General features: G+C 41.0%; 1 protein-coding gene across 3 annotated transcripts; it reads left to right on the top strand.

The window, feature by feature from the left end:
• On the top strand, positions 1-8535 carry ramp2 (receptor (G protein-coupled) activity modifying protein 2). 3 transcript variants are annotated; one of them, XM_089018937.1, is made up of 6 exons: positions 1-163; positions 491-556; positions 894-929; positions 4837-4869; positions 6047-6224; positions 6791-8535. In XM_089018937.1, the coding sequence occupies exons 1-6, from the start codon at positions 109-111 to the stop codon at positions 7038-7040; spliced, it is 618 nt and encodes a 205-aa protein (XP_088875063.1). In that variant the 5' UTR covers positions 1-108; the 3' UTR covers positions 7041-8535. The 3 variants fall into 3 exon arrangements, with proteins under 3 accessions (XP_088875063.1, XP_088875065.1, XP_088875064.1); XM_089018939.1 differs by lacking the exons at positions 1-163; positions 491-556 and adding an exon at positions 4372-4680; XM_089018938.1 differs by lacking the exons at positions 1-163; positions 491-556; positions 894-929 and adding an exon at positions 4031-4680.
• The last annotated feature ends 3945 nt before the right edge of the window (positions 8536-12480 follow it).

Below are 12480 nucleotides of genomic sequence, written 5' to 3' on the forward strand. Positions count from 1 at the left end.
CGTGGGCTTCCTGTTGTTTTATGGAGAACTTCCTGTTAAAGAAAGAAAGGGGAAAACATTGGGATATGTAACCCCCAGTGAGAGGAGGACAGAGCACTGTTGGGCAACATGACATGCAGCAAGTTTCAGCTCGTCTTTGCAATCTGCTTTCTTCTTCAATGCGGTAAGTGAAACTTTATATATCTTGCTTTGAAGTGCTCACCTTTGAGAACCAATTCCCAGGAGCATTCCAGTCTTGATCTTGAATGCTGCTTTAATTAAATACGTGTGTATGTTTTTTTTTTTTTTTTTTTTTTTCGTTCGTGTCATGTGAGGTAAGTGTTGTTTATCTTTATAACTATGTTTTGGTTGTGAAATTCTGATGCAGATGTTTAAAATAACAATTTTGCGTCACAGTTATTTTTTCCCCCAACTTTTTGGAAGAACAGTCAAAGCTGATGCAGTTCCATTTGAGTCCTTATAGGGTTGTTTATTTCTTCCTTTCAAACAGCCTTGCATACACCAGTGAGTTGTCTGGTGGATGAAAAGTTATCTGTGCCGTCAGCCACCACAATCGGTAAGAATGTTGTCATTGTTAATCATAAGAATACGAATATCTCAAATTCCTGAAGAGTCCTCATTCACATCCATCCTAAATTGCCTGATAACTTTCTATATGGCGTCGCTCTCCAAATAAGAACAGAGTATTTTTGAAAAATTGTCAAAATTTATTTTGGAACATGTTCTTTATTTACTTTTTTTGTTTGATTTTTGCATTACTCAATTTTGCATTACAAAAATCAATCAGTCAGTTGAAAAATGTGATCTCGCGTACATAGTATCTCAAGATGCATTATTCTTCTTCTTATTATTATTATTACTTTTTTAATATTGCTTTCATATTTTCTTTCCAGTGTATCAACCGACTAAAATGATGAACACCATCGCCAGTAAGTATCTTGTTTAACTTATTCACTGCCAGACATGTGCAAAAAATGTGTCTACTCCAGTTCCAGGGTTTTTGTCATTGTCACTCAAATTCCAGGAACCACATAATATTGAGTTTTAGGACTACATAATCATTCAATGCAGTGTAAGAAACCTTCGACTCTCTTCTTTCATCAGAAAAAAAGAGTTAATTCCGAAATTTTATGGGTCTGCAGTTATATGAGCTTGAAATGAGGGCGGCTGTCAGATATACAATGTAATACATACATATTGGTTTAAATAGCTCTTTCACAACAGCTGAAGCTGGAACAAAGCGCTAATGTGGAAAAAGGGGGAATGCTGCCCCCTTGTGGAATGGGAAAAACATGGTCAAAAGGTCTAGCCAGCGCTTTATCGGCACTCCAGTAAGAAAAGCAAAAACCCAAACAAATTCAGGAATGGCGCTCTACGTCATGTTTTAAATTCCCGAAAAAATTGGTGAATGGCAGTGAATGAGTTAATTCAAAATTGCATAAGAACCCCCGCTCCCACACACTTCATAACACCTTGGGTGTTTTGATTGACTGTGTGTGTCCACTCCGGTGGGGAATATTTGGCATCATATTCCTAAACTCAAAAGAGCTCAGCGATCTGGGAGATGACAACCTCCGCCAAGATGTGTGTATGTATGTGTATCTGTACGTGTAAGTGTGCGTGTTTATTCACTCCAGTCCAACACAAACTCGCGGTGAGGTCTGATCAGCCCAAGTCTCGGTGAAAGGTGAAACGAAAGCGTGTCCCACCCGGTGAAACTTCCTGATTGTTATTTATTTTTTCCATCCTTGGGCTCCCCCCGTACGCGACTGACGCAGTGTTGTGAAACCGGTGCGTGTTTGCAAGCGAGCGAGTGCCCCTTCGCTGTTCCTCATCATATGACCACCACCCCGCCAACTCCCCCTAAATTGTAGCTCCTCCTCTGTCGAAAAGGAGAAAAGAAAGACACTTCCTGATGTCATTACTAAATGAAAAAGCGCCTTGGCTAGCAGATGTCAAGAGAGGCCCCGTGACCTGATTCAGTGACATGTAACGTAACATGAAAAGTCTTGGCTCGCATTGTTATCACAGCCGTCATTTTGATAAAGAGTTCAGGGAGGCCTGAATACCAAACCTGATTTCCAAGAAGCCTTTTTGCGGTGTAGTGCTCTGGTCAAGGAAGTAGTAAATACAGGAATATATCTTCTACAGGAATGTAACACATGGGTCAAGTAACAAGACAATATTTAAGTTTCAGATACAGGAATTAACTCCTTCACCGACATTGACGAGTATACTTCTTACAAAAATGTGAATGGGGAAGGGTGGTGGAATTTACTGTAAATTTCTAGGTTGGAAACAACTTAAATGATGATGCAATGAATCATCTTTGTGAGTCCAGTGGAAGCTGAAGCTGCATTCTGAACCTGATGCTGGTTCACCGGTCATTCAGTGACTCATGATGTGATACTATCATCTACAAAAAATATTTAGTCTGGCAATTTAATAAAGATGAGATAGAAGAGGTTGATGTAACAGGTTTAAAAAGGAAGGGATCTGGATGAACTTTACTTTGAACAGTTGATTTGCTTTGGAGAAGTTAGCCCCACGAGCAACCTCACTCTAACATTGGTCTCACAACTTTTTGCAGAAGACCAGATCGGATTGCATTGAGAACAGTCATGAGCCGGTAATCGTACTCCAGCAAAATCCTACAATCAGTTCAAACTCATTTGCTTGACTGGCACGTGTTAGTTTGTCTTTTTTATGGCTCCAATGATGCCAAATATCAATCTGCGTGACTTGAACAGTCGTGATTTCCCATCCATGCAGTTGAAATCTTTCTTGCAAATAACATCTTGAAGGTCTTCCAGTCAGGTTTCAAGACAATGCATAACACAGAGACTTGGTTTCTAATGACATCTTCCTAGCTAATGACACCAGAGAATACGTGTGTCTGGTTTTATTAGATTTGACTGCAACAATTGATACAATCGATCGTGGGCATTACCGGTAGTGTTCTTTACTGGTTTAGATCCTACCTTTCTGACAGGACCTTTTGTGTTCGCCTTGGCTGCTCTGAGTCACGTGCTGCCCCTCTGTCATGTGGTGTTCCGCAGGGGCCAATTTTGGGGCAGATGCTGTTCTCACTATACATTGGGTTCCATCCTAAGGAAACATCATATTTCCTTCTACTGCTATGCAGATGACTGTCAGACCTATGTCCCACAGAGCAAAAAAAGACACATTTTCATTAAGGCCAGTTTTATCCTGCCTGAAGGAAATCAAAAACTGAATGCCACAAAACGTCTTGAACTTCAATGAAAAGAAGACAGAAGTCATACTGTTTGGTGCCAGTGGCCCATGTACTCATCCTGAAGACTTGGACCCCTTCGCTCCTTATCTGAAGTCAACAGTCTCAAACTTGGATCTTACTGGACACTGACTTTAAACTTGACCGACAAATTGTTGCTTTTGTTAAACCCAGCTTGTTTCATTTTAGGCAACTGGCTAAAATAAAACCTCTCCTTTCTCATGAGCACCTTGACGCAGTCATTCATGCCTTTGTCACATCTCGGCTCGATTACTGTAATGTGCTTTACTTTGGAATCAAACAATCCTCCATGAAGCGTCTCCAGCTGGTCCAGATTGCTGCTGCTTGCCTCTTGACTGGTACTCGTAAGAGGGAGCACAGAACTCCTACCCTGGCATCCCTTTACTGGCTCCCTATACATTTTAGAGTTTGTTTCAAGATCTTATTTGTTTTCAAATCATTAAATGGGCCCATTCCTCCTGACCTGTCCAAGCTCAACCACGCCTACACACCTTCCCGACGCCTCAGGTCTGCTGACCAGATGTAATAGATGTGCCAAAAAATAAACGGAGGCTCAGCGAGGATCAAGCCTTTTACGTTGCTGGTCCCACTCTCCGGAATGACCTGTCATTGAACATTGCCCATCTTTAAAACCCGTCTCAAAACTCACTTGGACTATTTGGCACTTGACTCAGCATGATTCAGACTTGATCTTAGTTTTATTCCCTGGTGCTTTCTACTATCTTTGTGACTGCTTTATTTCTGTATATATCCTTGTTAAGCACTTTGTTAGAGCTTCAGCTGTTGTTAAAACGCTATATAAATCAGTATGTATTATATTGTATTGTATTGTATCCAGACTCTGAGAAGCTTTGCTTATGTTTCCTATTTGGCAGCGCTACCCCCCCCCCCCCAAAAAAAAGGCAAATAAATCACATGCTGTGAAGCTGGCCAGGCCTTCCACTGTGAGAAACTGAGACTAAAAAGCAGAACAAGAGTTTGGGAGTAAAGGGTTTTCAGATGTGAGTCCAGCCCAGCTCGCTTTGGGTGTGCTCCCTTTTCATTTTTATTTGGGGGAGAATGGAGAGGACTATCTCTGTTGCCTCCACCCCCTCCAGAAGGCAGGACCGTCCCGGGGAAGCGCCAGTCGGAGACGGGAAGAGCTGCCGGCGAGGCGAAGGGGCCGTGGGGCTGATCTGACGGCAACATCTGGCGAGGCGGGCAGGGTAGCTCTCCGTCAGACATCTGGTGGTTGAGGCCTTTGCCTCGGCGTCGCTCTCATCCTGACGCCGCTTCCTGTTATGCCTCGCTGTGCCTCAACGACTTCATGCGAGGGCCATCCGTGCGGGAGGAGTCAACCTGATTCATTTATTCTGACATGACGGGAGCGCTTGGGTTGATTGTGGTATTCGTCTCCTTTCTCTATGGTGAGTGTGTGTGTGGGGGAGAGAGGGAGGGGTTGCGTGCGCTCACTTCCTCTTTTTCCAGATGCAGTTGTCTTTCTTGTTGAACAACACATGAATCTGCATTAACGGACACGTGCATGGCTATCACATTTCTAATCTCAACTGTCTCCCTTCCAGATGCCACCTTTGGAGAAACCCCCTCACCAAGCGGTATGTGGAACCATCTTACACATCGTTTCATGACACCTGCACAATCTAATGCCAGCCCATTCAAATGACAACAAGGGTTGAGAACCGAGTGGAGACGCACGCACGATAACTGCACCGATGCAAGATTCCTAAATGTGATCAGATACTATGACACCAATACTACTTTACCAGTTTGGCATATGACTTCTGATCAAGGTGTTGAAGCATTGTTAACTGTATGGTGCTATTTTAAGCTAAGTACAGAGTACAGTGCTACTGCAATAATGCCAGTAGCTTTAACATTACAATGGCAGATTAAGCACTTTACTTTTTAAAATGGGAGTCCAGATTGGCTGTATTTATATTTGAGTTCTCTACGGGGCATTTTTCAGTTATGAAATATATTAAGAAATAGTTTTGTACTCTCTTGGGTGTTTTTAGGCCATGGAAAAGTACTTTTAATTGATAGTAGATTGTAATAAATGACCCCCGTTCATCTGTTCAATGTGACATCCATTACTACATTTTTATTAGCCTGGGCTTTTACACCATTTTGTGGCGAAAGACAACAAAACCAACCGCAAAATGGGGGATTTTAAGTTCCACCGGGGAAAAAAAAACATGATTAGGTAATATGTGAATAATCTTATTGTAGTAACTCATTCACTGCCATTCCCGAATTTATTCAGGAATTGAAAAGTGTAATGTGGAGTGCCATTCCTGAATTTGTTCGGGTTTAGGTTTTTCCTGCACGGGGTGCTTATAAAGCGTTGGTCAGACCTCTAGCAATGTTTTTTTTCGCTTTCATGAGTAGGCAGCATTTGCCTTGTGTCCATGTTAGCGCTTTGTTCCAGCTTCAGCTGTTGTTAAAGCGCTATATAAATCAATATGTATGTATTGTATTTTCGACCCCCGCCCTCATTTCAAGCTCAGATAACTCCAGAACTATCGAATTTAGGAATTAACTCTTTTTTCTGATGTAAAGAAAAAAGTCAAAGGTTTCTAACACTGCATTGAATGTTTCTGTAGTACTAAAACTCAATGTTCTGTGTGTCCTGGAATTTGAGTGAAAATAACACTGGAGTGAACACATTTTTGAACGTCTAGCAGTGAATGAGTTAAATGGCGCCGGTGTACCTAATATATTGTCCAGTGTGTACATGCATTTGACTGTTGATTTCCAACCACTTCCCTGCAGCCTGCGGACAAAGCAATGTCACTTGTATAGACTTCCACTTCTTCTGCCACGCCCTCTACCCTGGAGCCACCATGGATTGCCTCTTCAGGCTCCTGGACGACATGTGCCTGTGCGACTTTAACGTGGCCATGGGGGCTATGAATACCACCGACTGGTGCGCTTGGGACAACGTCAGCGGGTAAGAAGACTTGACCGCTTGCGTTTTATTCTAACTTTTCGGGGACGGTGGTTCATGCAGTGGACGGATTAGCAGGTTACAAGCTATCAAAGCGGTATTTTAGTCTCTGGGTTTAATGGGTTCTCTGATCAAGTTTTGTATGTGAACTACATTATGAAATCGATTTCAACGCAAATAGTCCCTTTGAAAACGACAACTTTTTTTGGTGACGTCTTTTTAGCAGCTATAGACGTTCCCTTATTCATGAACATTGGAGTTACGAACGAAGGTACATACGAACATTTTTGTAGTAACGTAGTATTCTCTCCAGTTGTACATGTACGTATCTTTATAGAGCATATATTTTATTCAATGTTTGTTTTTCAGTACAAACCAATACAGGTTACTTATACATACTACATAAGCCCTAAATATACATTCCATACAAAATATAGCACTGAAGCAACTTACGAACAAATTCACCTTATGAACGACCGTTCGGAACGTATGTCGTTCGTAAGTTGGAGAGCGTCTGTATATTTTAAAAAATATATACAACCCACCCCTCACTTGTCATGTCTCCATAGCTTGTACAGCAACTTGAGCCTCTGCACCGAGAACATCTCCGACTGCCTGGGTATCCCGTGGCCCAACCCTCTGGTGGAACAGACGTTTTTGGACATCCACCACCGGTTCTTCAAGGACTGCCCCATGGAAGAACTCAGTGACCCGCCGCCGCCCATCATCTTCGCCCTCGTGATAACGCCCATCCTCCTGATCCCCGTCATGGTTAGTCTGGTGGTCCTCAAAACCAAAAACGGAGACGGGAGCTCCTGATTTCCTTACTGTTAGCAAACGTCAATGTTATCGGAGTTTTTGTAGAGACAAGCTGTGATTGGGAGAACGTCACGGGAAATTTCCAAGACCACAGGTGCATTTCAACTCAAAACTACCTTTTGTTCCTTGACTTTATCTTCTTCCGTTACTCCTAAATTTATTTGCTGATATAACTTGACCTTTACTCTTTCCTTTTGGAACTGCTGTTTCCAATTCCCCCATGTGTTGTCTTTTCGAGAAATTCTCAACAGTGCTTGCTTCACTTTCCATCCGTTGGTCAACATCAAAACATCAAACGAGGAGCAAATGTTCCAACCTTGATGATCAAGGACTTTTTTTTTATGAGGGGGGTAGATAAGTTCTACCCAGAACTTGATTTTAGACAATGTTTGTCTGAAGATTCCCAATTTGATGGCTACGTTCCTGTGGACCATCGAGTCCTGTTGTATTTCTTCTGCTTCGGAAGGAATCCAGGAGAAGCCAAAAACAGTTCCACCTTTCTTTGTTTTGAATTCTTTTTCTCTGTTTAGCTTGTCCCAGATTTATTTGCTTTATCCTTGATCAAACTTGCGGCGATGCTTTTTCATCTCAGATTGCCGTTTCCACTTCCCTCGTTTTAGTTAATTGAGCTCATCATCATCATCATCTCACATCATATAGTGGGAATGTTTGTGGCGCTAGTGACATAGCTCTTAGCTAAAATAAATTAACTAAGGTGTCTTTTTTGATAGGTCTAAACACCCACCCCCCCCCCCCCCAAAAAAAAAGCAGCAAGCAGAGACTATTGTCTGTCTTCCAATCAGTGACTGTGTTGTATATAGCCCCGCCCCTTTTGGTACTCTCTTTGTTTATTTATTTTTTTGTAATCCTGATGGTCAGGATAGCAAAAGTGACACACTAAAGCATGTTTCACAGACAAATCATACCAACATAAACAAAATGGTTCTAATCAGTGGATTTTTTTCATTTTTTATTTTTTTAAATGACAAGACCTTCAAGAAGTGGTTGCGCTTAATGGGAACCAAATGACGACAAACGCATAGTTTATTAAATTATGTGTACTTATGACAAAAAGCTCCGCAGCTTGCTGGAGAGAACCTCCATTTTGGTGACATGTCCTCGTGTTTGGGCGTTGCATGTAGCGCTCCATTAGAAAGAGTAAAACTCGCTCGAGTTGGGCAGGATGGGATGGCAAAAGGTGATGGAACACAATTGTTGTTCTTTCCTGCCATTGTCTTCTTTTAGAATACAATCCTCGTCCTCTCCTGGAAATGTGATTCATATTCATTTTAATTTCAGCGACAGGATGCAAAACACATGAATAATGTTTCGCCTTGTTTGAGTGACGAGAAAAAAAAGCTCTTTTGAGTGCTTTTGGATCCAGTTTGTATTTATGTGGAATTTCTCAGTATTTTTTGGACTTCCTGTCGCATGTAAGAGGAAACTATACAATGTACTGTACTGTATTTCAATTAAAAACACATTTTATACTGTACGTTGTCTGAAAGATAAACACACTTTTAACCCTTTCATGCAACCTCTAACCCGTGGTAACCGCTGACCCTCAAAGGGTTACAAACTTATTAACACATTCACTGCCAGACATGGTCCATTCCAGTGCCAGGGTTTTTTGTCATTGTCACTCAAATTCCCGGACCCACAGAATATTGAGTTTTAGGACTACATAAACATTCAATTCAGCATAAGAAAGCTTAGACTCTCTTATTTCATCAAAAAAAAAAGTGAAAAAAAAAGTAAATTAAATGGGTCTGGAGTTATATGAGCTTGAAATGAGGGTGGCTGTCCAAAATACAATACAATGCAATACATACATATTGGTTTATATAGTGCTTTAACAACAGCTGAAGCTGGAACAAAGCACTAACATGGACAAAAGGGAAATACTACCCCCTTGTGGAAGGGAAAAAACATTGCCAGAGGTCTGGCCAGCGCTTTATCAGCACCAAAACAAGAAAAAAAACCCCAAAACCCAAACAAATTTGGGAATGGCGCTCTACATCATATTTTCAATTCCCGAATACATTCGAGAATGGCAGTGAATGATTTAATAACACAAATAAGTCGTTCAACAGGGACTATGGTATGTTTCATGATAAAACGTTAAGGCATGTGATAGTAATTGTTGCCTTTGAAAACAAATTCAAAAAATGCTTGAAGAGCTGTCCTATTAAATATGAGAGAGAGAGAGAGAGAGAGAGAGAGAGAGAGAGAGAGAGAGAGAGAGAGAGAGAGAGAGAGAGAGAGAGAGAGAGAGAGAGAGAGAGAGAGAGAGAGAGAGAGAGAGAGAATGAATTATGAAGCAACCCCTTCCTTTCTGGATGTGTGGGGTCATCCTGGCCTCCACCCCTTCCTAAACAAAGCCCCACCCACTGTGTTGGTAATCCACTAGTTCCCACTCGTGTTTTTACTGCCTCTGACGTCACTGTGGCGCAGGCGTTAACACTGCATTCATCATCGACTGCCTCCCATGACAACACTTGGTTTCACTCAAGGATTAAGAAGTCCAGCAGTCTGTCCATTGCTGTCACTTTGTTGGAAGCCTTTAAAAGTCAGCGGATGTCACCCTCTGCTGGTAGATAAATGAATTGTGGGTGAGGGCCAAACAAAATGTGACATTGCGACAAAACCCTGAGACTCCGGTGAAATGTCTAAAGCACAGTGGAAATCTCCATTTGAGACGACTCACTGGAAGTCATCGTGAGTTCAACTATTATGAGCAGCATTTTTACTCATTGACGTCAAAATAGTTATTGCTTCCTTGAAATCCTGCATCAAAAAGAGGCTGACCGCAACTTCCTGAGACATCTATTTTTGGAAAAAGCCACAAAGTAGTTGCCCATATGTCCAATTTCCATTGTCCCTCCGATGTATTTTGGATGAACTCAAATGACGATTAGGTTTTGCACAACACTGCAAGAGCACAGCTGCAGCAACACTTATGAGTGATGGTGGGGTCTTGGCTCAGGGGGGGGGGGGGGGGGGGGGGGGGGCTCTCTGGGGGTGTCCAGAGTGCTATGGTTGAGAAAAAGGTCTGGAAGCAAGAATGGCGAAACGGTAAAGCACCAATCATATGCTGGTACTCTGGCCGCGATCTCATGTTGTGTGCATTTAACTGCACACCAGTGAGTCTTACTGCTTCTATTGATGGTGCCAAAACTATTTTAAAAATAAAAATAAAAATAAAATAATTGTAAAAAGAACACATAATTCTGAATTGTAGCACTACATCTAATTGAAATAAAATGGAAGACGGTAAAAAAAAATCAACAGATAGATAGATAGATAGATAGATAGATAGATAGATAGATAGATAGATAGATAGATAGATAGATAGATAGATAGATAGATAGATAGATAGATAGATAGATAGATAGATAGATAGATAGATGTGGCATTTTATAGCAGATATGCTGCATGAGCGGTACATGTCATAAACACTGCGCCCACTAGATGGCAGTCTTTGAAAGCTTTTTAGCTACTTTCGTTGCCAAGTCCATTTACTCATCCAATTTAATGTTTGATTCCAATAAAGTACAGGGGCATTAAACAATCCTACGTTCAAGTAGGCTTTACTCCAAAAACATGAAAGTTTAATAAAAAGAAAAAAGAGAGAAAGCAGGCAGTTATCAGCAAGATTATAGCAGGTTGCACCTTCCCAACAATAGTTCCCTCTTATTTGCCTGGTGGTGGGTTCCACTGGAGGATTAGGTGCTTATTTACTCGGAATCGCAGACAATTATATCAGAAAAATATGTGCTCGCGTGTTAAAATTCCACATGCTTGCACCTCTAATACCCCACATGAAGGCGAGGGGATTTTCACATATATGGAACGTATAAACAACACAAAGCGGCCGCTTAAGACAGTTTGCGATTGAAATGCTGAGAATAAGAGGCAAATAAATGACCGTCTAAATCGCTTAACTGTTCTTGTATACGCTACTGTATGTATGCAACAAATATAAAGACTGTGGACATAATATTTGATGTAACTTATACTTTTTTTTAATATTTTTTTTTTACTTTTTTTTGTTGTTTTTTTCGGGCTAAAAATGGTCCTCTTTATTTATTTAATTATTGGTTTCATTCCCCATTCTTTCTTTCTGACATTTAATTCTCAAGATACAAAAAGGAGAGGAGTAGCAGTTCCGTACATTGCAGGAGTTTCTGAAAAATTACAAAGAGTCCTTTGGCAACATGAAATTCCTACTTATTTCTAACCGATAAACACGTTAAGGCAAAAATTAGTGCATCCAAAAGATAGGCTACGAAATGAAAAACAAAGTAATGTAGTTTATTCCATACATTGTAAGAATGAAAATTGTAAAGAGCAGTACATTGGGGAGACTCAACAAATTCTCAAAAAAAGACTTTATCAACATCGCAGGGATAATATAAGTGGACCTCAATAGGCAGTACATTTGCACCTAAAAGCTAGCAACCACTCATTTGACGACAATGAGGTTAAAATCTTAGCGAAATAACATAGATGGATTGAAAGGGGGGTAAAAGAAGCGATTCTTATAAAACAACAAAATCCTTCATTAAACCGGTCTGGTGGGGTGAGGTTCAATTTGGATCGTTCATACAATAGCCTTAGGCTTAGCTTAGGCAAAACAGGTTAGGCAACTTTCGTAATGCAGATGAGGGTCGTTATGCTGATGAGGTGATACCGGTAGGAGTGGGGGTAATAGGCCAGTCATTAGTCAGGAATGTAGGAACAATCGGTGGGGCCACAGGGAGGGGTCCTCTGCCCCCCCAACCTGAGAGTAGGGACCTATCATAGCTGGGTAAATAAATAGGGCCGATACGACCAGTCAGACTTTAGTTCGCTGACGAAGCCTCTTGGATAGGAGGCGAAACGTCCGAAACCTTCAAATTTGTACAGATGACGGCTGAAGAAACCTTCTCATCGATAAAAATGGCATACTATACATGGTTGTTTTTTTTGCGCTAAAAACGCCTAACTATACATGGTCTTTTTTTTCTTTTTTTTTCAGTCAAAAACGCCTTACTATACATGGTCGTTTTTTTTCTGTCAAAAACGCCTTACTAAACATGGTCGTTTTTTCGTCCAAAATCACCTGACTATACATGGTCGTTTTTTTTGGGCTAAAAACGCCTTACTATACATGGTCGTTTTTTTCGGTCAAAAACACCTTACTATACATGGTCGTTTTTTTTGGGCTAAAAACGCCTTACTATACATGGTGGTTTTTTTTGGGCTAAAAAAGCCTTACTATACATGGTCGTTTTTTTCGGTCAAAAACGCCTTACTATACATGGTCGTTTTTTTCGGTCAAAAACGCCTTACTATACATGGTCGTTTTTTTTTTGGCTAAAAACTCCTTACTATACATGGTTGTTTTTTTCGGGGCTGAAAATGCCTTACTATACATGGTTGTTTTTTTCGGGCTAAA

This window comes from Hippocampus bargibanti, linkage group LG17 (genome assembly GCF_051943395.1).
Source record: "Hippocampus bargibanti isolate YZ-2025 linkage group LG17, ASM5194339v1, whole genome shotgun sequence".
NCBI classification, from domain to species: Eukaryota; Metazoa; Chordata; class Actinopteri; order Syngnathiformes; family Syngnathidae; genus Hippocampus; species Hippocampus bargibanti.

Coding starts and splice junctions, on each gene's coding strand:
- ramp2 (XM_089018937.1), top strand. CDS start 109: ATGACATGCAGCAAGTTTCAGCTCGTCTTTGCAATCTGCTTTCTTCTT. Junction 557..893: donor GCCGTCAGCCACCACAATCG/GTAAGAATGTTG, acceptor TTTTCTTTCCAG/TGTATCAACCGACTAAAATG. Junction 4,870..6,046: donor AGAAACCCCCTCACCAAGCG/GTATGTGGAACC, acceptor ACTTCCCTGCAG/CCTGCGGACAAAGCAATGTC.